At 44.3% G+C, this 25,077-nt stretch overlaps 2 protein-coding genes across 10 annotated transcripts in view; one reads left to right on the plus strand and one right to left on the minus strand.

The window, feature by feature from the left end:
- Positions 1–18,262, minus strand: part of ASXL1 (ASXL transcriptional regulator 1) — a 77,465-nt gene extending 59,203 nt beyond the window's left edge. Inside the window, exons 1-3 of one of the 9 annotated variants that reach the window (XM_050806990.1) lie at positions 16,856–18,262; positions 8,260–8,342; positions 5,612–5,720 (exon numbers count right to left, since the gene is read on the minus strand). In XM_050806990.1, coding sequence (XP_050662947.1) covers positions 5,612–5,720; positions 8,260–8,342; positions 16,856–17,014 — 351 coding nt within the window. In that variant the 5' untranslated portion in view covers positions 17,015–18,262. The other 8 variants (XM_050806992.1, XM_050806991.1, XM_050806996.1 and 5 more) reach the window with 8 other exon arrangements.
- The window catches only part of DUSP15 (dual specificity phosphatase 15), a 746,139-nt gene that overhangs the window by 235,473 nt on the left and 485,589 nt on the right, over positions 1–25,077 (plus strand). The window lies entirely within an intron of this gene.

The following is a 25,077-nucleotide window of genomic DNA, read 5'->3' on the forward strand; positions in this document are numbered from 1 at the left end:
GTGCCACTGCACCATCTAGCTTTAGGCCACAGAGCGAGACCTTGTATCTAAAAATAAAAAACTGGCTGAGCACAGTGGCTCATGCCTATAATCCCAGCACTTTGGGAAGCCAAGATGGGAGGATTGCTTGAGCTCAGGAATTCAAGACTAGTGAACTCCCACCTCTACAAAAACTACAAAAATTAGCTCGGTGTGTTGGCATGCGCCTGTTGTCCCAACTACTAGGGAAGCCGGAAGGACTGCTTGAGCCCAGGAAGTCAAGGGTGCAGTAAGCCATGATTGTACCACTGAACTCCAACCTGGATGACAAAGTGAGACCCTGTCTCATAAAATAAATACATACATACATATACACACACACACACACACACACAACATATCTATATGTAACACCATGGCAAGTGGTTCAAAATATATTAACTGAATGAAACAAGCAATGATTAAACTTTTTCAAACATTAATTATTTAGGTTACAGGTATCTGAATTTTTCTTTTTTGAGGTAAGAGTCTCTGTCACCAAGGCTAGAGTGCAGTGGTGCGATCTCAGCTCACTGCAACCTCCACCTCCCAGGATTGAGCAATTCTCCAGCCTCAGCCTCCCAAGTAGCTGTAATTACAGGTGCCCGCCACCACGCCCAGCTAATTTTCACATTTTTTGTAGAGACAGGGTTTCACCATGTTGGCCAGGCTGGTCTCGAACTCCTGACCTCAAGTGATCCACCCGCCTCGACCTCCCAAAGTGCCGAGATTACAGGCATGAGCCATCACAGCTGGCCACAGGTAGAATTTTATGGGTGACTTTCATTTTCTCTGTTGCATTTACGTATATTGCTTTTATAATAGGTCAAAAAAATTAAGACACACACATAATTAACCAAGCTAAAATTCTACCAAACCCAGAGGAAAGCATTCTTCATTCTGGCTCTGAGACATGAGCTAGATGCCAGATGCAAATCTAGGGACAGTTTCATCAAAATTGTTTTTGAGATGGAGTTTCACTCTTGTCACCCAGGCTGGAGTGCAATGGCACGATCTCAGCTCACTGCAACTTCCATCTCCCGGGTTAAAGCGATTCTCCTGCCTCAGCCTCCTGAGTAGCTAGGATTACAGGCGTGCACACCCACGCCCAGTTAACTTTTGTATTTTTAGTAGAGACGGGGTTTCACCATGTTGGCCAGGCTGGTCTTGAACTCCTGACCTCAAGTGATCCACCCACCTCAGCCTCCCAAAGTGCTGGGATTACAGGTGTGAGCCACTGCGCCCAGCCCATCAAAATTATGAACAAGGACAGACGAGGTGGCTCATGCCTGTAATCCCAACACTTTGGGAGGCTGAGGTGGGTGGATGTTTGAGTCCAAAAGTTCAAGACCAGCCTGGGCAACAAAGTGAGACTGTCTCTACCAAAAAAAAAAAAAAAAAAGAAAAACAAAAAGAAAATTAGTAACAGTATTTATCATCAAATGTCAAAAGAATAATGAAGGTTGGGTGTGGTGGCTCACGCCTGTAATCCCAACACTTTGAGAGGCCGAGGCAGATGGATCACGAGGCCAAAAGTTCAAGACCAGCCTGGCCAACATAGTAAAATTCCATCTCTACTAAAAATACAAAAATTAGCCAGGCATGGTGGTGCACGCCTGTAGTCCCAGCTACTCGGGAGGCTGACGCAGGAGAATCACTTGAACCTGGGAGGTGGAGGCTGCAGTGAGCCAAGATCACACCACCACACTCCAGCATGGGTGACAGAGCAAGACATGGTCTCAGGAAAAAAAAAAGAAAAAAAGAATAACAAAGGGCCGGGCGCGGTGGCTCAAGCCTGTAATCCCAGCACTTTGGGAGGCCGAGACGGGCGGATCACGAGGTCAGGAGATCGAGACCATCCTGGCTAACACGGCGAAACTCTGTCTCTACTAAAAACACAAAAAATTAGCCGGGCGTGGTGGCGGCGCCTGTAGTCCCAGCTACTCGGGAGGCTGAGGCAGGAGAATGGCGGGAACCCGGGAGGCAGAGCTTGCAGTGAGCTGAGATCTGGCCACTGCACTCCAGCCTGGGCGACAGAGCGAGACTCCGCCTCAAAAAAAAAAAAAAGAACAACAAAGTACAAAAATGTAGCCATTATTCACTAAATTCGCTCGTTAAATATATATTTATTGAAGGCAACTATGTACCCTAGTACTGTGAGTAATGAATAAAATACAGACTCTGCTCTCAAGGAGTTTACAGTCTAATTAGAGAAACCAACCAAGCAAACCATTAATCCATTATAAGAGCACAACGAATATCAGAGAAGTGATGCCTATGGATGTAAAAGGCCAATGAACAAGATACTATGAAGGATAAGCAACATAAAGCCAAAGGCAGTTAAAATGACGTACTGAGCAAATATTCAATTAGCACGTCTCAGACACAAGCTGTAGACTAACAGACCACTCCCAAGCTTACAGCAGGTTCATACAATGGTGTTTATTCAAAGATATATTAAAATTAAGATGAAGGGGCCTGGTGCAGTGGCTCATGCCTGTAAAATTAAGATGAAGAAATATAATTCAGTTCACGCATAAAACATGTACTATGCCAAGCAAGAATTCTGCCCAGAGCCAAATTACAAACATAAATAAAACTCAGTTCCTGCCCTTAAGATACTCATAGAAAAAAGTAACTATCCTTCCTTTTAAAAATAGAATATACCATTAACAGGCATATTTGTAATAAACATATAATATGTATTAAATAATTACAACTGTATATAATTACAACATATGTAACAGTACACTATATATATGATAATAGAGGGCCAGGTATGGTTGCTCACACCTGTAATCCCAGTGCTTTGTGAAGCTGTGGTGGGAAGATCACTTGAGGCCAGGAGTTTGACACCAGTTTAACCAACATAGCAAGACTTCATCTCTACAAAAAAATTTAAAAATTAGCCGGGTGGTGGTGTACGCCACTCGGGAGGCTGAGGTGGCACTACTGCTTGAGCCCAGGAGTTCAAGGCTACAGTGAGCTATGATTATACCACTGCACTCTAGCTGTGGACAACAGAGTGAGACCCTGTTTCTAAAAATATAAATTAATATTACATTAAAAAATAATAGGCCAGGTGCAGTGGCTCCTGTCTGTAATCCTGGCACTTTGGGAGGCCACAGTCAGTGGATCGCTTGACCCCAGGAGTTCGAGACTAGCCTGGGCAACATGGCAAAACTCCTTCTCCACAAAAAATACAAAAAAATTAGCCAGGCATGGTGGTATGTGCCTGCAGTCCTAGCTACTCAGAAGGCTGAGGTAGGAGGACCACTTGAGCCTAGGAGGTCAAGGCTGCAGTGACCTGTGATTGTGCCACTGCACTCCAGCCCAGGTGACAGAACAAGACCCTGTCTCAAAAAATATATAACATTAATAGAAAAGTGCTATTAACAGGCAATTAAGGATGATAAACCTCAGATCATCATAAAGGCTATCATTTATTAAGGACTGACTCAATGCCAGGGATGCACATTCCACCAAAAAGAGGGGTTAAATCCCTCCCAAGTTACAAAGCTAGGTTTTCGTTTTGAGACAGGGTCTTGCTATGTGGCCTGGGCTGGACAGCAGTGGTGTGATCACAGCTCACTGCAGCCTCTATCTCCAAGCTACCCTTCTGCCTCAGCCTCCTGAGTAGCTAAGATTACAAGCACACACACCACCACACACACACCACCATGCAAGGCTTTTTTTTTTTTTTTTAAATAGAGACAAGGTCTTATGCTCCTGAGTTTCAGCAACCCTCCTGCCTTAGCCTCCCAAAGTGCTGAGATTACAGGTGTGAACCACCACACCCAACCCTACAAAGCTAGGTTTTGAGCTCAGTGGCTCTGTCTCTTCCAAGGCTCAATCACAAGAAAAGTATGCAAAACTGAAAGGAAAAAGAAGACCAAACTACTGGATATAAAAACAATATAGAAAACAGCAGATATCTGACCACAAGACAAACTTTATTTATATATAAAGACCAAGTTTTATGGCTTCATGTTTTATAGTTGGTATTTGTTCAGGTATTTATTTTGAATACAGTCCATCAAGAAAACAAAACTTAAAGAAAAAAGTTTGTACTGACCGCTACAATTTATAACACACTATGGAAGAATGAAAGGGTCAGCATCAAATTCTCAGTTTCTCCAATGTCAACAAGTCATCTTATGTCTAAATCAGGGGTCAGCAAAGTAGAGCCCCAAATCAAATCTGACCTGCAGCCTGTTTTCATAAGTAAAACAAACATCTGTACACAAAATACTCTTTTTTTTTTTTTTATTGGGACACAGCCATGCCCATTCATTTGGGTATGGCTGCTTTCCTACTACAAGGACAGACCTGAGTGCTTAAGACAAAGACAGTATGATCCACAAAACGAAAAACATTGATTTTCTGGTCCTTTACAGAAAATGTTTTCGGACCCCTGGTCTAAATGATTGCCATATATATCACAAATGGTGGAAAAATAATTAGCCTGTGCATTTCAGCCCTATTTAAGCTTTATTATGAACTCTACCTGATTTAAGTACTCTTCCTTTATAATTACTATCACTTAGTAAATGTTAATGAGTTTTTGAATTTCCACAACTATGTTCACATTTCAGTTATTTTCCATACAGTAGGTCTTACTTTAGCTGCCCAGTAATTTATTCTACACATAATTACTACAACAAAATCCTAATTAAGGCACATCTGTGGCCTGGCGCGGTGGCTCACGCCTGTAATCCGAGCACTTTGGGAGGCTGAGGCGGATAGATCATGAGGTCAGGAGTTCAAGACAAGCCTGGCCAACATGGTGAAACCCCGTCTCTACTAAAAATACAAAAATTACCTGGGCATGGTAGTGCACGCCTGTAATCCTAGCTACTCAGGAGGCTGAGGCAGAACTGCTTGAACCTGGGAGGTGGAGGTTGCAATGAGCTGAGATTGCACCACTGCACTCCAGCCTGGGCAACAGAGCGAGACTCCATCTCAGAATTTAAAAAAAAAAAAAAAAAGGCACATCTGCAATTATCCCCATACATAGTTATGCTTCAATTTTGTACAATCTACAAAGATACAGACAAGCAAAGATGAACACACAGACAAGAGCTGCTATGACTAAATAATTTCTAATATCCGATTCATATTCGAACACCTCAAAGTGCCATTTACAACTAACAGCATCTGGCCAGGTGTGGTGGCTCATGCCTGTAATCCCAGCACTTTGGGAGGCCGACGCAGGTGGATCACCTGAGGTCAGGATTTCGAGGCCAGCCCGGCCAACATGGCGAAACCCCGTCTCTATTAAAAAAATTTAAAAATTAGCTGGGCGTGGTAGCACGTGCCCGTAGTCCCAACTACTTGGGAGGTTGAGGCAGGAGAATCTCTTGAACACGGGAGGCAGAGGTTGCAATGAGCCAAGATCTCGCCCCACTGCACTCCAGCCTGGGTGATAGAGCGAGACTACGTCTCAAAAAAAAAAAAAAAAGAACAACATCAGTGTCATCTGACTGCATAAGAAATGCAAATTCATGGCCCCTATTCCAGACCTACCAGGTGATTCTTATGCACATTAAAAGTCCAAGAATCAATGCACCAAGACAGAGTTTATATCACTTACCTTGAGTGTGAAAAGGCTGATTCGGCCAGGCAGTTTATAAAACAACCCCTCTCCTCCTCTTGAATTGGAATGTAGCATAGCATTGAGGCATGCGAGAGGGGACGTCCCACTGTAAAACCACAAAAGAATGGATGAGGGTCATACAATCCATCTGCCTAAAGACCTAATCCCTCCAATTCATTCTTAAATGAGAAAAAGCTAAGCAAGAAATATAAAAGAAAAAATCTCATGACAATTTCACTGTGAAAATAGTAAAAGAATAACCAAATTAAATTCACATAAATCACACTCAGGGAACTCTGGAATAAACATTATGTGATACTTGAAATCCATACCTAACACTTCTTCAGTGCTTTTTGACAATATAAATCAAATTTTCAAGAAATTTAGAAAAACCACACAATTTTTTCAAATTATATTTTAATAAATAAAATTTTAATAAAATTTTACTATTAAAAGCTTCCTAGCCTCTATATTTCAATTTACATATCATACTCAGAAACTGCCACAGATTATCACAAAGAATCACAAAATCAATGGTCCTTTGCCAATAAAACAAGCAGAACTTTTTTTCCAGTTAAACATTTTCCAGTAAGTAAACAAAAAGAACAGTATTTCATTTGTTTTTTTTCTCTGTTGGGAGTGGGGAGATTGAGTTTTATTCTGTATCTACGCGGGAACAATTATTTAAACCTAAATACAAAAAGACAGTCAAGTGGATTTAGTTCCCAGTAATGCTTAAACATTAAACTAAAACAATGGCATACTCAGTTGTTTCATGGTCCTTACCACAACAGCAGGTTGCGAAACAGTGACAGTTCAGTGCAAAGGATGCTACTTACTGAATCTTAAAATAGAAAAGCTACCAAAAAAATCAACAAATGCCCATTATTAATATTAACTGAGTTTGGCACTAGCATATTAGTGCTAGGAGTCACCTGTGCACCCTCTTTTCCCTCTCCCCAGCATGTTAAAAAATATATAAATAGCTTAAGTAAGCCTCTTCGCATGTTTCAGAACTAGAGGCCCTAATTTATGCAGTGTTAAAAATAAATTCTGAGTCTAAAAAAACCATTAAAAAACTATTACTTATTTTGCCTTGGAACACACTGGATGCTAAAAAATTTTTCACCAAGAACCAATCTCTAAAAGAAACCTTGTGCAAAATCTGGAGTATCAAGTGGGTGTGCTAGCATCTCTGCTACAAGGAGAACAGCATGCTGGCACAGCTCTTCTGTGACTCCTACATATTATACCTCTGTCTACAAATTACAGAGCTGCTCACTCATCATGAGCCACCATGACTGCTTCATAATTCCTCTAAGAACAAGCAGCAGAAACAAGTTAAGGTTTTCAATTCCATATGTCCCAAAGGGACTCATTTACCTTCTATAGGCAAAGTGGTCCAACAGCAATGCAGACAGCAGCATGATGGGAAATAGCCCATAAAAACAAAAATAAAGCACAATTATAACACTACACAGTGGATAAGTACAAGTCAAATAAATGTGATGTAGACAATCTTAAATCTTCCCTCCCCACAAAACATCAACTTGAGAATGTTTGAACTGACAACAGGAAAGTGAGGGCCTTCTGACCCTAAAAGGTCAATTTGCTAAGTTTGACTAGCAAAAACATGAAGTTTGCTCTGAGTCCCAGGCAGGGACTGTGTAGTGCTCTCCTCTTTCCTCATTTAAGGACTTTTTTTTGGTTTTGTTTTGTTTCGTTTTTTAAGACGGAGTCTCATTCTGTCGCCCAGGCTGGAGTGCAGCAGTACAATCTCAGCTCACTGCAACCTCCGTCTCCCGGGTTCAAGCGATTCTCCAGCCTCATCCTCCCAAGCTGGAACTACAGGCTACAGGCATGCATCACCACACCGGCTAATCTTTGTATTTTTAGTAGATAATGGGTTTTGCCATGTTGGCCAGGTTGGTCTTGAACTCCTGACCTCAAGTGATCTGCCTGCCTTGGCCTCCCAAAGTGCTGGGATTACAGGCGTGGGCCATCACACTCAGCCTTTTTTTTTTTTTTTTAAGTTTGAAGTTAGGATAAGGAAAAAGAAAGATTAAAGATAGTCACTGGCTTTCAGGCCAGCAATTCTATGTTTCTAACTTGTTACTTCTCCAGGAAAACTATGCCATAAATTTAGAAAACAAAGGTCACCTCAAAATTTAGTAAATTCATATAATATGTGACTGGAATTAGTAGGGGGAAAAAAGTCAGTGGGTTTTTTATGTTGATGAGACCACCGTTCTTTTATCCTAAAAGAAAGAACTTCAGGGATACAGCATAGAGAAAAGGGTAGTGTTAGGCACAATAGAGGCTATCAGGTCTGAAACTTCTGAAACAGCAGGAGAGAAAATGTGCCCTGCCTCCTTACACAAAAAACAAGCTCTATGCCAAGATTTAAGGAAGAGCAAGGAGATGGGGAAAGCCACTGCACCTCTAAATGAAAACAAATAGATGTTCACCCACTGCTACCCCTCCACTCAGACGACACACAATTTGGGAAATGGATAGTTCTGCTTCACTATCAGACACAGAAGCACAAACATATACACACGTTTACTTACTCATATCACTACACAACTACAGAAAGACACATGTCCTATGAAACCCTCACGTTAAGCAACAAGAACAATACAAACCTCATTTCCTTTAGTCCTTCTGCCTCTATGACCTGCAGAATCTGTTTTGGTGTCATTGGAGCATCCGAGTAGTTTTCTAAAACCTGAAGAAATATAAACGTCCTAATTTCAGTGTGCAATTTCCATTTATATCCATCCGTCCATATATCATGGGCTAAAGTTCTGCTATGAGGTACCACTGGTGACAACTTACTTTTTCCACAGTTAAAATTACTTCAGAAATCAAATCACACATATATCCAGTTACTGAAAGTTACTACAATTAACTGAAATATTCAAATTCTCAATTCTAAGGATGCATATCTTCTCAGCATACATTGTATAGTATGTGAGACCTTAGCAACATTGGTTACGGTTTAACTTGATGCTGTTAATACTGCTAAACCACAGAATATATAGCACTGCACAAGAAACATGAGACAGAAATGCATTCACATTTTCTTTCCCAAGGAAGTTTAATTACTACCTATACATACATATATATATGTGTGCAAATTCATGGCCCCTATTCCAGACCTACCAAGTGATTCTTATGCACATAAAAGTCCAAGAATCACTGCACCAATGCTTTTGTATTTTAGTAGAGACGGAGCTTCACCATGTTGGCCAGGCGAACTCCTGATCTCAGGTGATCTGCCCACCTCAGCCTCCTAAAGTGCTGGGATTATAGAAGTGAGCCACCACACCTGACCAAGTACCCATATTTTTAAACGGTGCTTTTTGCCACTGTGTTGTTAATCTGTGGTGTTAACTGCCACAGTACGTTCTGCCATTTGGCAATATGATGCTATGATTCTGCATGACTGGTGCAATGAAAAGCAGAATATCCCATTTATGTTAGCATCATCTATAACCAAGTCATGGCAGTATTGCAGTATTTTCTTAGTGTGCAACTGCAGCTCTCTTGCTTTAAGAGTTCTTAGATATGTTATTCTTCTAAAAGAGGAAAAAAGCTGTCAATATCTTTGTACTTTGTCTACCTGTGCAGCTACTGAGGGTACTCCAAATCAAGCTAACATCTTATAGTCCATTTAACTACCATAACCAAGTACTGCTGTCACAAGCAACACATAAAGCAGTAAGTCTGATAGGACACTGCTGTCTGCGGCCATACCACCCTGGACATGCAAGATCTTGTCTGACAGGTCTGCTGCGGAAGGTACTCTATGGAAGAACATAAGACCTCAGCACTAAAGTCAAGGTTTGGAGAAGGTACTAAAATAAAACCCCTATTTCTCATGATCCTATTCTTTGCTTCTCTTTTCAGATTTTCCATTCTCCATGGGTAACATTATCATCTCAGTTTCAGCCACTACCTAAATTCTGATAACTATCTAATCTCTACCTCTAGCCCTGAAGTCTCCCCCAAATTTCAGATTCAAATATTCAGTTGTGTACTGATTGTACCCCTTCATTATCTACTCTAATTCAGCTCTACTCTTAATTCATCTAATTGGCAATTCTAATTCACCTCTTCTCCAGACCCACTCTTCTTCCTGTATTCCCTACCTTGATTGACAGCCTGTATAATCACCTAATTCAGAAACGCAGGTGTCATCCTTCTCTCTCATCTGTCCCCCAAGTCCCAAAACCAGTCTCTTTCCTGACCCAACACAACAGCCTCTTAATGTCTATCCCTCCATCCAGTCCTGCTTTCCTCAAATCCATTCTGACTCTGTTGTCATCCTTCAATCAACAAACACATGCAACACCTACCTTGTGCCAGGCACAATTCTAGGGATTCACAGTAAACAAGACCAAATCCCTGCTGTGGTAGAACTTACATGTTATAGCCTGAGGTCAACCCAGCAAAGCAAACCTGCCCTCATCACTTTTAACTCTAAAATCCTTCAACAGGCCAGGCACAGTGGTGCACACCTATAGTCCCAGCTGAGACTGAGGCAGGAGGGTCACTTGAGCTCAGGAGCTCCAGGATGTAGTGGGCCATGGTCCTGCCTGTGTATAGCCACAGCACTCCAGCCTGGGTAACACAGTGAAACCTCATCTCTTTAAAGAATTTCTGAAAATGGGGGCCAGGTGCGGTGGCTCACGCCTGTAATCCCAGCACTTTGGGAGGCTGAGGCGGGTGGATCACGAGGTCAGGAGATCGAAACCATCCTGACTAACATGGTGAAACCCCGTCTCTACTAAAAAGTACAAAAAAACTAGCCGGGCATGGTGGTGGGCGCCTGTAGTCCCAGCTACTCGGGAAGCTGAGGCGGGAGAAGCTGAGTGCAGTGAGCTGAGATCGCGCCACTGCTCTCCAGCCTGGGTGACAGAGCAAGACTCCGTCAAAAAAAAAAAAAAAAAAAAAAAAAAAAAATAGTAATAAAAATAGAAAGCAAATAAAATCCTTCAACAGCTCCTTAATCACATACTGCAAAAGCTGAAGCTTCCAAAGTCCACTGGCCCACTGGTAAAGAACAGGATCTAGAGTTAGATTCAAATTCTTACGTTCTAAACTAGGGCAAATTACAACCCAACCTGAACCTAGGTTCTCTTTTGAAGGATACTGATGTCTTCCTCTCAGAGTTATTGAACAGATTAGAGACAATGTAAGTAATGCTTACAGTGCCTGGCACAGAGTAGGTGCTCACTGGCCTGACATATGGAACCCTCACAATCTGGTCTCTGCCTGTCTCTACCCATCCACAATGACACTACACAAACTTTATGTTCCAATAATTTGTAGATATAGCTAATTCTCACACTTTGCAAATACACACACTCCCTCTCACCCTTTCTCTCTCTCTCTCTCCTGCTATGTGTTGTCACCAGCTTCTGCTTATGCCCTCTGTGACTGGCCTAACTCCTAGTTACCCTTCAAGATTGAGCTCAGAAAGCACCTTCCTCCAGGAAGCCTTCCCTGATCTCTGCCAGACAGAAGTAAAAGTCTCTTTTCAATGTCCCCATTGTTTCATAACACATACAATTATCTTCCAAACCAGGACAGTTGAAAGGAGAAACTATTCATAATTATGACTGGACAAGAGGCAGCAACTGGGATATCTGTTTATGATTTATACAACTATGATAACATGTATCATGACTACAGTAAAATTCTGTTCCTGTGTCTGGACCTTCTCCATCCCCAGACGACCATAAGCCCTGAGGGGGCAAACCTCATCCACCTTTGTATTCCAAGAACCTAAGTGCCAAGACAGGCAGTACTGACTTGAGCAAACCTACAATAAACCCTGGAACAAGCTACTAATGTTCACTGCCACAGATATCATTTCTTTGATACTAACTAAATGAAAGCTGAGCTAGCGAATTTTTGTAGCATTTTTTAAAAGAAAAGAAGCATGACTCAAATAGTAACTACCAATTATTTAAACAGCAATCAGAAATAGCCTGAGAACTTAACACAGGGGAAACAGAATCTCTAAAGGGAAGTTACATCAAAAGATACAAAGCATTCACTTTTATTAAAACTGTTTATGCCTCCAGCTTTTGGTATAAGAACAAGTCAGCAGTGTTCTATTCCTAGTCTCTTTCTAGACTACATTTAAAAAAAAAAAAAAGTCTTCTCTTACTTCAAAGGGGAAAAAAAATTTTGATGTAAGAACTGGTCAGTCACGAATCAAAGTAAAAGATAAAGCATGCGACAACGAGTTTCTCAGAGCCAGGGAGAATCCATTTAGGGTCCTCAATTTAAAGGGAAATCCCCTTGGCTATTTCTCCCAAACAAACTGCTCATAACAAGTTGGAAGATATCCACCCAACCATGTAAGGTCTACGTCTTACATCTAGAAAAGACAATACTACAAAATGTGTGAAAGAAAGAGTATCTATTTTTCAACAGTATAATTAAACATCTGCAAAAATCAGTCTCCTGGGGTATACTACACTGAAATTCTCAAGAAGAATCTTCTTTCCTCTGCAAAAACAATTTTTTAAAACGATTCCCAGTAACACTCTAGTCACCAGATTGCTCCTGGGGTCAGGAGCAATCTGAAAGTGTTCCCAAGGAAGTGCATACAATTGCCATTGCAAGGAGTCCAAATTCACCTGCCCAAAGAGAAGAGCAGTGTTCAGGTGTTCTAATGTTCAACTGTCCTACGTTCCCTCCTGGTCAAGTTTCTCTCAGTCCAGTGTTAAGCTCTCACAAATTCTCCAGCACACAGTGTTACAGAAACTTTTTTTAAACATTAAGAGGGCTATTTTTTTCTTTTGTTTTGTTTTTGAGATGGAGTCTCACTGCCGCCACTGGAGCGCAGTGGCGCAATCTCGGTTCACTGCAACCTCCACCTCCCGGGTTCAAGTGATTCTCCTGCCTCAGCCTCCTGAGTAGCGGAGGTTACAGGCATGCACCACCACCACGCCTGGCTAATTTTTGTATTTTTAGTAGGGACAGGGTTTCACCATGTTGGCCAGGCTAGTCTCGAACTCCTGACCTCAGGTGATCCGTCTGCTTCAGCCTCCCAAAGTGCTGGGATTATAGACGTGAGCCACCGCGCCCAGTCTAGGACTCTTAAAAAGTTCCCCCTTACCTACCATCCAGTCCCATCCAAAAAAATGGAAAATTCTAAAACAAAAAACACACAAAAGATACACAAATTACATATTACATTCTCATGAGTCCTTTTTTTTTTTTTTTTCTTGAGACGGAGTCTCACTCTGTCCCCCAGGCTGGAGTGTAGTGGCATGACCTTGGCTCTCTGCAACCTCCACCTCCCGAGTTCAAGTGATTCTCCTGCCTCAGCGCCCCCCACCCCTCCAAGTAGCTGGGATTACAGGCATGAACCACCACACCTGGCTAATTTTTGTATTTTTAGTAGAGACTGGGTTTCACCATGTTGGCCAAGCTGGTCTAGAACTCCTGACCCTGTGATCCACCCACCTCAGCCTCCCAAAGTGCTGGGATTACAGGCATGAGCCACCACGCCCAGCCTCATTATTTTTTTAGAGTCAGGATCTCCCTCTATCACCCAGGCTGGAGTGCAGTGGCACAATCAGTCATTGGCCACTGCAGCCTCCAACTCCTCAGCCTCCCAAGTAGCTAGGACCACAGGTGTGCACCGCCATGCCCAACTCATTTTGTTTCTGCTGTTGTAGAGACCGGGTCTATGTTGCCCAGGCTCATCTTGAACTCCTAGCTTCAAGTGATTATTCTGCCTCAGCCTCCCAAAGTCTCACAAATCCTTTTTCACATGTATAACACCACCATAAAGTAATTCCTATTCATAGACTAGGCGCGGTGGCTCACGCCTGTAATCCCAGCACTTTAGGAGGCCAAGGTGGGCGGATAACCTGAGGTCAGAAGTTCAAGACCAGCCTGACCAACATGGAGAAACCCCATCTCTACGAAAAATACAAAATTAGCGGGGCATGGTGGCACATGCCTGTAATCCCAGCTACTAGGGAAGACTGAGGCAGGAGAATCACTTGAACCTGGGAGGCAGAGCTTGCGGTGAGCCAAGATGGTGCTATTGCATTCCAGCCTGGGCAACAAGAGAGAAACTCCAAACAAACAAAACAAACAAACAAACAAGGTAATTCCTATTCATATTACTATTTTTAATGAAGAGCCTTAGAAGAAAAAGAGAAATAACTTACTCTGATAATCCGGTTTGAAGTCAATGATAAAACAGAAAGAGCAACCTCGATGTTGAAGTTCAGACCACAGTAAATTCGAGAATCTAAAGAGACTTCACAGTGGACCCCAAATTCCTAAAGTCAACTAGTAAGAGCCAACAGAACTTTGAAACAGATTTTATAATTCTGTCAAGACATAAATAACATAGGATTTAAAGGTACTTTCACCTACCTCTAACAAGTAAAACTCTGGCAAGCAAATTTCCTTGGGTGCCCAGGGTCATAAACACCCGCATTAACAGGAACGCCAAGGACAATGTCAATGAACACACAAAACTCATCGTCCAGGAGAATGAGAGCTCTCTCCCACTCCCCATCAGGCCTATATTTGTTTCCAGGTAAAGAACTATTAGAGAAATCCTGAAATTTCTACAAGATCCTGAAAACTAGCCCGAGCTTCCAATTTTGACTGAATCAGGAAAAAAAAATATTTCGGAACCTCAAAATCTTCAAACTTCACATGCCAGGCCAAAATAAACTGAAGCACAAAACTTCAGCATACAAACAATTGCTATTTTTGTTCCCTGGGCAACAAATGACTAGGGAAGAGGACAGCAAGCACCAATGAAAATTCTGTAGCCCAAATTCCTTCAGTTTTTATAAATCAGTAACTTTTACAGACTTCGAGAAAGAAAAAGGTGTACTTCAGGTTTGTTTCAACCCCACCCCCCATACGGTTTTTTTTTTTTTTTTTGCACAACACCTTTGACGCAGAAAACTCACTTCAAAATAAGAGAGAAAATTAAGTCTGAGCTTCACTCATCATTAAAACTGAATTACGACAATTACATATAAACTAGAGTGTCAAGAGACACTTATGCTATCCGCACCACAACCTCCCTGTGTGACAGATCTTAGGAACTGACAGCTTAGTATAACCTGTTACTACTGGTATCAGCAGATGTTACACGAGTATGTCTCAAAGTCTCTGAGCTTCGTGGGTGCAATCCAAAAGGAAGCTATTTCACCTGCAGGTCCTCTGACGCTCTGAACACAAAATTCACAACCCCCATCAGTTGAACGAAGCGGCTTCACTCAAATTACGCTCTCCCTTGCTAATCCTCAGTGAACAATGTCTCTCAACAGAGACACTTTGTCTTTGTCCAACATACATTCTTTGCAAAGTGGATTCAGTTCTCCTCAAAGTACCCATTTCCAGTCCAGCTTCTGAAGGCAAGCACCCCAGTCAGCGTTTCTCAAAGTGGGGTCCGTGAGCCACTGCGTTTCAATCACCTGGTAAGCCGGTGAAAGCGCAGATTCCCAGGCTCTATCCCAGACCCTGAGGCTCAGCAGGTCTTATGGAGGGCCCTAGGAGGAGCGTTACTAACCGCCTCTCAGGTGTCGCCCACAGGACACTAAAGTTAGAGAACCGCTCCTCAGGATTCAAGCTGGGAGTAAGCACTTTCTTCCCTCCACGCACCTGGTTTAGATTGGTAAAGCTCAAAATGCCACTGGCGTCCTTGAATGTGGGGTCGCTTTTCCACCCCCGGAGTCAAAGGCACCACCCCATTACCCACCATGAAGCGAGGGAGGAGCTTCCGACCCTTCCCGGAAACCCAACTCCCCCGGGTGAATGAACGAAGCTGCCCCAGACCCCCAGACGCTGCCAAATAGTGGGGGAGGGGAGGCGGGACCCCGCTGCCCAGAGGGGGAGGAGCCGGCCTGCCAGCTCGCCCCTCCGCAGGAATTTAGCTGGGTGGGGGGGGTAGGGGGGGTGGCGGGTAGGGCAAGCGGAAAAAGGCGCCACATCCCATCCCGGCGGAGCGCTCCCCACCCCGCGCCTTGCGGGGCTGTCCCGTTCTTAAAGGAAGATGGCCCCGCCCCCTCCCGCGGTGGGCAGGGCCTCGCCCCTCCCCCTCCAGTGGGGGGTGCGCGGCGAGCCCACCCCCACCGAGCCCCACGGAGCCCCCCTCGGCTACCCGCCTCACCAGGCGCGCGGCCTCGGCCCACGTGCGCTCCTTCTTCTTCTTCTGTTTGTCCTTCATCCTCCTCCCCGGCGGCGGCGGCAGCTCCACGCGGGACCTCTGGGCTGGGCGGGCTGGGGCGGTGGCGCGGGGCTGGGGCGGCGGCGGCGGCGGTGGGGGGGGGTCGCGTGGCAGCGGCGGCGCGCGAGGTCTCGGGTGCGGCCGGGGAGAAGGGGCGGGCACGCGGGGACCGGCTGGCGCGAGAGCGGCGGTGGGGGAGGGGCGGCGGCGGCTCCACGCGCCCGCGCTGCGTCAGTCGCCCACGGCGGCAGCGGCTGCTGCCCCGCGATCGCTAAGGAATGCGGCGACTCCGCATAACCACGGGGTCAGAGGTCACGGCTCCGGCCTCCGCTTTCCCGCTCTGCTGAGGGACCGAGACAGGACCGGCGGCGGGGCGGGAGGGCGAAACGCGGCTTTCCCTTCGGCGCCCGGGTGTGTGCGTGTCTGCCGTGGGTGTGTGTGAGTGTGTGTGAAGAGTGAGGAGGGGGAGTGTGGGGTTTTTTTTTTTTGAACAAAAACAAACCGAAAGGACGGCTGGGAGTCGTAGTCCCAGCGGCCTCTCTGGCCTCCCCCGCTCCGGAAGAATATGGCCGTGTGAAGGGCGTGGACCACACTTCCCGGCGTGCCCCGCGGCCCCCTTCCGCTCTCCCTCTGGCGTCCTCCGCCTAGCACCGACCTGAGTTAGGAACGGGGACGCATCGCTGTTCGGGGAAGGGGCTGGGTAGAGTCTCGCGAGGTGCGGGAACTGGCTGGGTACCTGAGGGATTCTGGGAGGCGATGCTGGGAAGGGGCGGTGGCTGGGCTCCCCCGGCCGCCCTTAACCCCTTAGGTGCTTTTTGCCTCAGGACCTCCGGGCGGGTGCGGGTGGGAAGTGAAGATGGGGAGCTCGACTCGCAGCTCCCACTTCGTGCTTCTCCTCGCCTAAATGGTTTTCACCTATACTTCTCGTAGGGGACGAGAGGCAGGACTTTCCCTTTAGGTCCCCCCTAAATGACTCACTGCCACATAATAATGAGACAGAAAGACCCTCATACCAGTAAAACGGTTATTCCACGGTTGATGGACTTTGACGGTTCCTCATTTCCTCCTATGCTTTCAGGCCGCTGTTTATTTGCAGAGCCTGCGTTCTTACCACTTGAGGAACTTGGTGATACGTTGACGGGTCGCATAAAGGACTTGGACTCTGGGGCCATACTGACTAGAATGCACCTGAGTGCGTTTTTAGAGGCAGTACCCTGGAGAGAACTCAGGCCCTGGAGTCCAACGGACCTAGACTGGAATCTTGGCTGAGTCACTCCCTGGCTGTCCACTCAACCTGAGCCTCAGTTTTCTGATTTGCTTTTGTCTTGTATTTCATGGCATTATTGGAATTAAAATTAACATAAAATTCTTGACAGATTGGAAGAGGATGTGAAGGGAGATCTTGACATTATTAGGTTCGCATGATTTGGCGCCTGGCATAGAGCAAATGTTTAATAAATGGTGGCTGTTATTACCAGGTGAGAGACAATGGGCAATGTACTTAGCTTCTCTGAGCCTTAGTTTCAGAACCTGAAATGAAATTGAGAGCGCCCAGCACATAGGTTTTCTGTCTATAGGTTCAGTCGTTGTCCAGAAACATTTCTGGGTTCCGTCTTGAGTTGGATTGATGCCAGCTCTTAAAAACTGTGGAGGCAGGATCAGTGGCCACATTTAAAGGTTTCCCGGGGTGAGGAAACACACCCCCCACTCCCTAATGTTAACAGGTAGCAAGAGCCAGTATTGACAGGAGACCATTATGGTGTAGCACAAATTCTAATGCCAAGGGGTTCAATGTTCTGCTTCTAATACTGGTCACAGAAAACTTTTGAGTCTGGTAAGCAAAATCCTACAAAGGGAAAAGACTGCAAAGTTAGAATAAGACACCTCTTAAAATCTCTCTAGCTCTACCCTGAGAGAAAGGAGGAACTACCATCCGCCAGAAAACTGTTTGACTTGATTTTTTACAAAGGATTTTTAGCTTTTTTTTTTCCAATCTACAACTGATACAGTACTCTTTGGCAAGTCATTTGGCTTCTTTCAGATGTCTTCTGAAGTAGCTTTACTCCTCTCTGACCTACAGGGAATAACTGAAATTTACATGTTTAATACAGGCACTGTAGTAGACAGAATAATGTCTTCCCCCCTTGCTCAAAACTGTCCAAGCCCTAGTCCCTGGAACCTGTGAATATGTTGTTTTTTTGTTTTTTTGTTTTTTGAGACAGAGTTTGGCTCTGTTGCCCAGGCTGGAGTGCAGTGGCGTGATCTTGCCTCACTGTAACCTCCGCCTTCTGGGTTCATGCGATCCTCCTGCCTCAGCCTCCCAAGTAGCTGGGATTACAGGCATGTGCTACCGCACCCAGCTGATTTTTGTATTTTTAGTAGAGACAGGGTTTCCCCATGTTGGCCAGGCTTGTCTTGAATTCCTGACCTCAGGTGATCCGCCCATCTCAGCCTCCCAAAGTGCTGGGATTACAGGTGTGAGCCACCGTGCCCAGCCAGCATTCTTTGGCAAAAGATACTTTGCCAGTGGAAATAAAGCCCTTAAAATAAGATGATTCTGTATTATCTGGGTGACCCCAATGTAATCACATGAACCCTTAAGAGCAGAAGAGGGAGGCAAAAGAGATGTCTTGGAGAGATGAAGCAGAAGAATTAAATTCAAAGTATGAGAGGAACTCAGCCCACTGTTGCTGGCTTTGAAAGTGGCCATAAGCCAGGGAATCCAGGCAGCTTCTAAAAGCTGAGAGGAAGTCCTGCCAAGAGCCAGCAAGGAAATGGGGACTTCAGTCCTATAACCTCACAGAGCTGAATTCTGACAACCTGAATGAACTTGGGAACAGATTATACCCCCTCCCCAACTCTCCAGAAAGGAATGTAGACGCCTTGATTTCAGCCTTGTGACACTGGAAGCAGAGAATCAGCTGAGCCATGGAATCCAGACATCGGGCCTACAAGAAGTGTGAAACAGAATTGAATATTGTTTTATGACACTAAATCTGTGGTAACTTCTTACAGCCCCAAAAGAAAGCTAATACAGGCATTATGGGAACACCTTTCTTTCAGCGAACACTGCCTGACTTCAGTTGGGTTAAACCATGGGGGAATCCAGATGTGAATATTTCAAGGTCTCTGCCCTTGCAGAATCAAACAGAAACAAATGACAACATCATAGTTAAGTGTGAAAACAGAATATGTTCAGAGAACTGTACAGATGTGTTAGAAAGTTGGCTTTAGTCATTAAACCTTAAGTAGATGTGATTTTTTAAAGTTAATGAGATTCATGAGTTTATTTTCTTGTCAGAAGCACCAACAGACAAAACAGTTGGTGTGTGTTTTTCTGTTTTTTAATCACAGTGCTTTTATTATAGATTATCTTCAGAAGTTAGTGCAGGTGGCATGTGGAACATAAACAGGATGGATACTCAACCCTGCCTAGTTTGGGGATGAGTCACTGTTTTCAAACTGCACAGTTATGAGCAAAGTGCATATTCAAGAACCAAGTTAACAGGCCACCAGCAGACACCCAGGAATTCCCAGCGGGACAACTGCACTGCAAAATGATAATATTATCATTTGCTCTGCACACCAGCAGGCCTGGGTTTGAATCTCTGCAGTCTTTCTCCATCCAGCTCTGTGGCCTTGGGCAAGTTATGAAACCTCTCATTGACTTAGTGCCGTCATTTGGACAGCAGGGTACATAGCAAATTCAAAGAATGGAACTGAGATTAAATGAGATCTTTGTAAAGTGCCTAGCACATAGTAGATACTCACTAAATACCAGCCCTCTTTGCCTCCAAAACGTTTTAGTGTCTAAAGTGTAAAATGTGCCTCATTGTTTATACTTTGAGTGAACCAAACCTTGGAACAGGGTTTGCTCCTGTAACAAATGTTCTCACTCAATAATAATATCCCCATTTTCAAATGAAGCTGAGGTTCAGAGAGGTCAGATTACCTCCCCTGGGTCCAGAAGATTAAATGAGATTACATTTGCTAAATAAACTTCCAGCATAACAGATGATCAGTACGTGTATAGCTCTCCTTGTCCCTCCCACATTTAATTTCTTCATGTGACTTTGGTTTAGTGATTGTGTTCATGCTACTATCTTTGGTTTCATCATCATATCCCCAATGCCTGGCACAGCCCTGGCACATGGTAGGCACCCAATCTGTTGAATAAATGACCCAATCTCAATAATTACTTTATTGGAGAAACTCTCTGAAGACTAATTTCCCTTTGAATGAGGCCCAAACAATGTTTGGAACCTGCTCAGGGAGAATCGGGAAAGACTAAGACAAGACTTCACCCAAATATATCTGTGCAAGTTATAAAGATGCTCATGGATAGAGAGCATGACTTCAGCTGGGTGTGGTAGCGTGTGCCTACAGTCCCAGCTACTCAGGAGGCTCAGGCAGGAGGATCATTTGAGCCCAAGAGTTTGAGACTGCAGTGAGCTATGGTTGTGCCATTGCACTCCAGCTTGGGTGACAGAGCAAGACCCTGTATAGGAGACTTCATGACCTCATTATTGTCATTAAGTCATAGAATCTGCCCACATGATGGGCAGCCCTAACTCGTAGCTCACCTTCCATTCACCATCATTTAAATCCTGCCGTTCAGTCTCCCAGTAGGGAGGACAATGTGTTTAAATTACCAGAATGTCTTTTTCGTTTGTTTGAGACAGGGTCTCTCTGTTGCCTAGACTTGAGTGCAATGGTGCAATCTCAGCTCATTGTAGCCTTCACCTCCTGGGCTGAAGTAATCCTCCCACCTCAGCCTCCCAAAGTGCTGGGACTGCAGGCATGAGCCACTATGCCCGGCAACAAAATGTCAATAATGGTTACCTCTGGATTGTAAGACTATGGGCAACTTTTGATTGTCTTTTTTTTTTTTTTTTTTGAGACAAGGTCTCACTCTGTCACCCAGACTGGAGTGCAGTGGCATGATCATGGCTCACTGCAGTCTTGACCTCCTGGGCTTACGCCATCCTCCCACCTCAGATTCCTGAGTAGCTAGGAGTAGGTAGGGCCACAGACACATCCCACTACCCTCAGCTAATTTTTTTTTTTTTTAATTTTTTGTAGAGACAGGGTCTCACTATGTTGCCCAGGATGGTCTCAAAACTCCTAACCTCAAGTGATACTCCTGCCTTGCCCTCCCAAAGTGCTGGCATTACAGTTGTGAGCCATAGCCATATTACTTTTTGTTTTTGAGACAAAGTCTTGCTCTGTCGCCGAGGGTGAAGCACAGTGGCATGATCTTGGCTCACTGCAACCTCTGCCTCCCAGGTTCAAGCAATCCTCCTACCTCAGTAGCTGGGATAACAGGCATATGCCACAACACCCGGTTAATTTTTGTATTTTTAGTAGAGATGGGGTTTCTCCATGTTTGGCCAGGCTGCTCTCAAACTCCAGACCTCAAGGGATCTGCCTGCCTTGGCCTCCCAAAGTGCTGGGATTATAGGCGTAAGCCACCACGCCCGGCCCATATTACACTTTTTAATTGAAAAAATTTTTTTCATTTCAACCACAAAACACAGAACATTTAGATTACGGTAGTAGCTATGGGTAATACTTTTTCTTTTTTATATTTGTATTTTCAAAATCTAGAATATGTGCTACTTTTATGATGGAAAAACAAATTCCATTCTCAATGTAATATACCTCAACAATGTGAAAACAACTTTAATAATTATTATTTTTATTTTGCTTAAAAAGATTTGTGGGACCCCCTAGAATGACCTCAAAGGAAGGATAACCTGAGCTACTTTTTACCGAAATCATGGAAAATGGCAGCTCTCTGATGCTTTAAGGTTTTCAAGTATCGATTTCAGGACGTCACTAAGGTGCCCATCCCAATTTTTAATCTCTCTTAATAATGCAGAGATGTACTCACATCTACCATAATGCTTCCGGCCTCAATTTAAGCCATTTCTTCTATTATTTCCTCTGTGAAAGAAGGAAAAGAACCTTTAAAATGTATTTTAACATCAAAATGCTGAGAGGGTGGTGTGCCAAAGTGATGAGACCAGTGAATGGGTTATTTCTTTGTTTCCCATGATTTATAATAAAAACATCAACTTACACCCTACCCTAAATGCCTTTTCTTTCTCATATAATGATTCCAATATCTAAATATGAAGTTGAGGGCTTACATAAATGGCTTTTCACGGGACTTAACTCCTGAATTCCAAAACCATCATACGAGGTGAATGAGAAAAGTGGGCCAGTAAAGATAAGACACTTTCCCAAGATTGCACAATTAGTTGTTGCTAGCGTCAACATTTAAACCCCAAGCTCCTCATTCCAAGTTCTTTCTAAGGCACTGTGGTAGCCATCAACCAAAATGGCCACCTCCTCGCATTCATATCCTTTTTTAGTCCCCTCCCACTTTGACTAGGGCTGAACTCTGTAACTGTGGAAATGACCATACGTGGCTTCTGGGGCTAGGTCAGAGAAAACATTGCAGCTCTGCCTTGTTTCAAGTCACATGCTCTGGGGGAAACTAGCCACCATGTCATAAGGACACTCAAGCAGCTTTCTGGAGAGGTCTATATGACAGTAACCCCAGACAATTTCACATGACTTCAGCCTTGGCCAACATCTTGCCTACAACCTCATGAAAGACCCCAAGCCAGAATCATCCACACAAGCTGGATCCCAGACCCACAGAAATGGTGAGACATGATACGTTGAATTTTTTGTTGTTGTCGTTTTGTTTGTTTTTGTTGTTGTTGTTGTTGTTTGAGATGGCGTCTCACTCTGTCGCCCAGGCTGGAGAGCAGTGGCATGATATCGGCTCACTGCAACCTCTATGGCCCGGGTTCAAGCGATTCTCCTACCTAGGCCTCCCGAGTAGCTGGGATTATAGGTGCCTGTCATCTGGCCCAGCTAATTTTTGTATTTTTAGTAAAGACCGGGTTTCACCATGTTGGCCAGGCTGGTCTTGAACTCCTGACCTCATGATCCACCCAACTCGGCCTCCCAAAGTGCTGGGATTACAGGTGAGAGCCACTGCGTCCAGCCGAGATGTTGATTGTTTTAAGTCACTAAATTTTGAGGTAATTCGTTTCACAGCAATTGACAACTAATAAAGACAGTGTCTCCCCTTCTGAGTGGTGCTTACCTTTTGTGAAGCCTGTTAAAAAGCAATGGACTCTCTTTCCAGAAAAACTTACACCTATTTATATGAAATTCTGTATAGTGTTCCAAGGTGTTCCTGGCCCCTCTTGAAACCACAAGAAATAAAACCACATGTCCCAGTTTATCGAGTTAATAGATGCCAGAGCCAGGATTCAAACCCAACTACCACAACTACACAGCCCACGTCCTCTGCCCCTTTGCCATTCTGCCTTCCTGGAGGCCTGAGCTCAGAACCGCTGCTCTAAGTTAAGTTGTCCTTACATCTTCATCTTCCTTCTGTATTCTATCCCTTTATTTATTTATTTATTTATTTATTTTTTATTTATTTTTTTTTTAGAGTGAGCAGCAGCAAGATTTATTGTGAAGAGTGAAAGAGCAAAGCTTCCACAGCATGGAAGGGGACCTGAGCAGGTTGCCTTATCCCTTTATTCTTATAGGTCACATTTCTCTGGACCCATTTTAATTGCAATTCCTGAGTGACTCATTGGGTATTAGGTCCCAACAAAAACACAAAGACAAGCTCACTGATTCTGAGGGCCCCTGGTCTAATGGGATCTTATAGATGGAAATAAATAACTGTACACATTATTCAAACCTATTTTCTTAGGTCCTTTTGGACAAGGAGGCAGCAACAAACTCTGGGGCAGCCTTCACAGAGGAATGTGAATACTTTAGCTGGGCCTTGAAAGCCCAAAGGAAAGAGGGTGGCTCGGGTGAATTCTGGGCAGAAGTGACAGTGAGTATGACTGGGAGTGGTCTCCATGGGTCTGTGTGTGAAAAGTGCAAGTGTGTTCACTTGGGGACGGGCCAGCAGTCCAGAAGGGCTGGAGCAGGAGACAAAGCCAGAAAGGTGGGCTGAGCAGATCCCAAGCAAAGAAGTCTTGACCACCTCCTATAACAACCAGCTCAATAGAACTATGATCTGAGCTCATATATTGGCTCTTACCCAACCCTGTGGCCCCAGACCCAATAGCAGAGGCCCTGACACAGGTGTTCATCAACGTTTGCTGAATGAATTCATTCAAGCAGAACTAGGTGCTAAGACTGGTCTGCGATTGGGGCAGGGAAAGCAAGATAGGGTTGCAGAGTCACCCTTGATGCCTCCTTGCATGTCATTTCTTTGGCAAGATTTTCCCTGATTTCCTACATTCATTAAGCCATCCATCCTCCCATACCACTCAATGCGTTCTTCAACATATAATGAGGAAAAAATCTAATTAGCTCTTGACATTAATGATGACTTCAATGTCTACTCCAAATTATACAGTCAGCCAGATGACGTCAGGGACTACTTGCTTCTTCACTGCTCTGCTCTCCATCCTAGAGGAAAGACTCCTCTATCCCAGGAAACAACAGTAATGCAGCATGGGGCATCTTCTTCCATTGGCACTGTTAGCTTCTTACTGGGATGCCAGCCGTGTGCTGAGCTCTGGGGACTTAAGCCTAAATAGACACCATTCCTGTGTTCACACAGATGGATTACAAATGATGGTAAGCCGATCTAGTAGGTGCCCTAGCAGATAGAAGCCTGGGGTGCTGTTACAGTTGAGAGAAGGGGATGTCTGAAAACTGACCCCAGGTAGCGGAGAAATTATTTCCAAACTCAACAATTATAGTCACTTTGGGTGCAAAATAAACATTCAAAAATGAATAACTTTTAATGTACTACTAATAATTCCATTAGAAAATGGTGGGATGAGGGCCAGGCACAGTGGCTCATGCCTGTAATCCTAGCACTTTGGGAGACCAAGGTGGTAGGGTTGCTTGAGGTCAGGCATTCAAGACCAGCCTGGGCAACATAGTGACACTGTGTCACCAAAAAAAAGAGAAGAAGAAGAAAAGAAGAAGAAGGAGAAGGAGGAAGAGGAAGAAGAGGGAGAAGAAGAACAGGAAGAGGAAGAAAGAAGAAGAAAGAAGAAGAAGAAAAATAATAATAATGGTGGGATGGCTGGGCACAGTGGTTCACACCTGCAATCTCAGCATTTTGGGAGGCTGAGGCAGGGTATCACTTCAGCCCAGGAGTTCAAGACCAGCCTGCACAATATAACAAGACTTCATCTATACTAAAAATAAAATAAAATAAATTAGCTGCGTA

This window comes from Macaca thibetana, chromosome 10, assembly GCF_024542745.1.
Source record: "Macaca thibetana thibetana isolate TM-01 chromosome 10, ASM2454274v1, whole genome shotgun sequence".
NCBI classification, from domain to species: Eukaryota; Metazoa; Chordata; class Mammalia; order Primates; family Cercopithecidae; genus Macaca; species Macaca thibetana.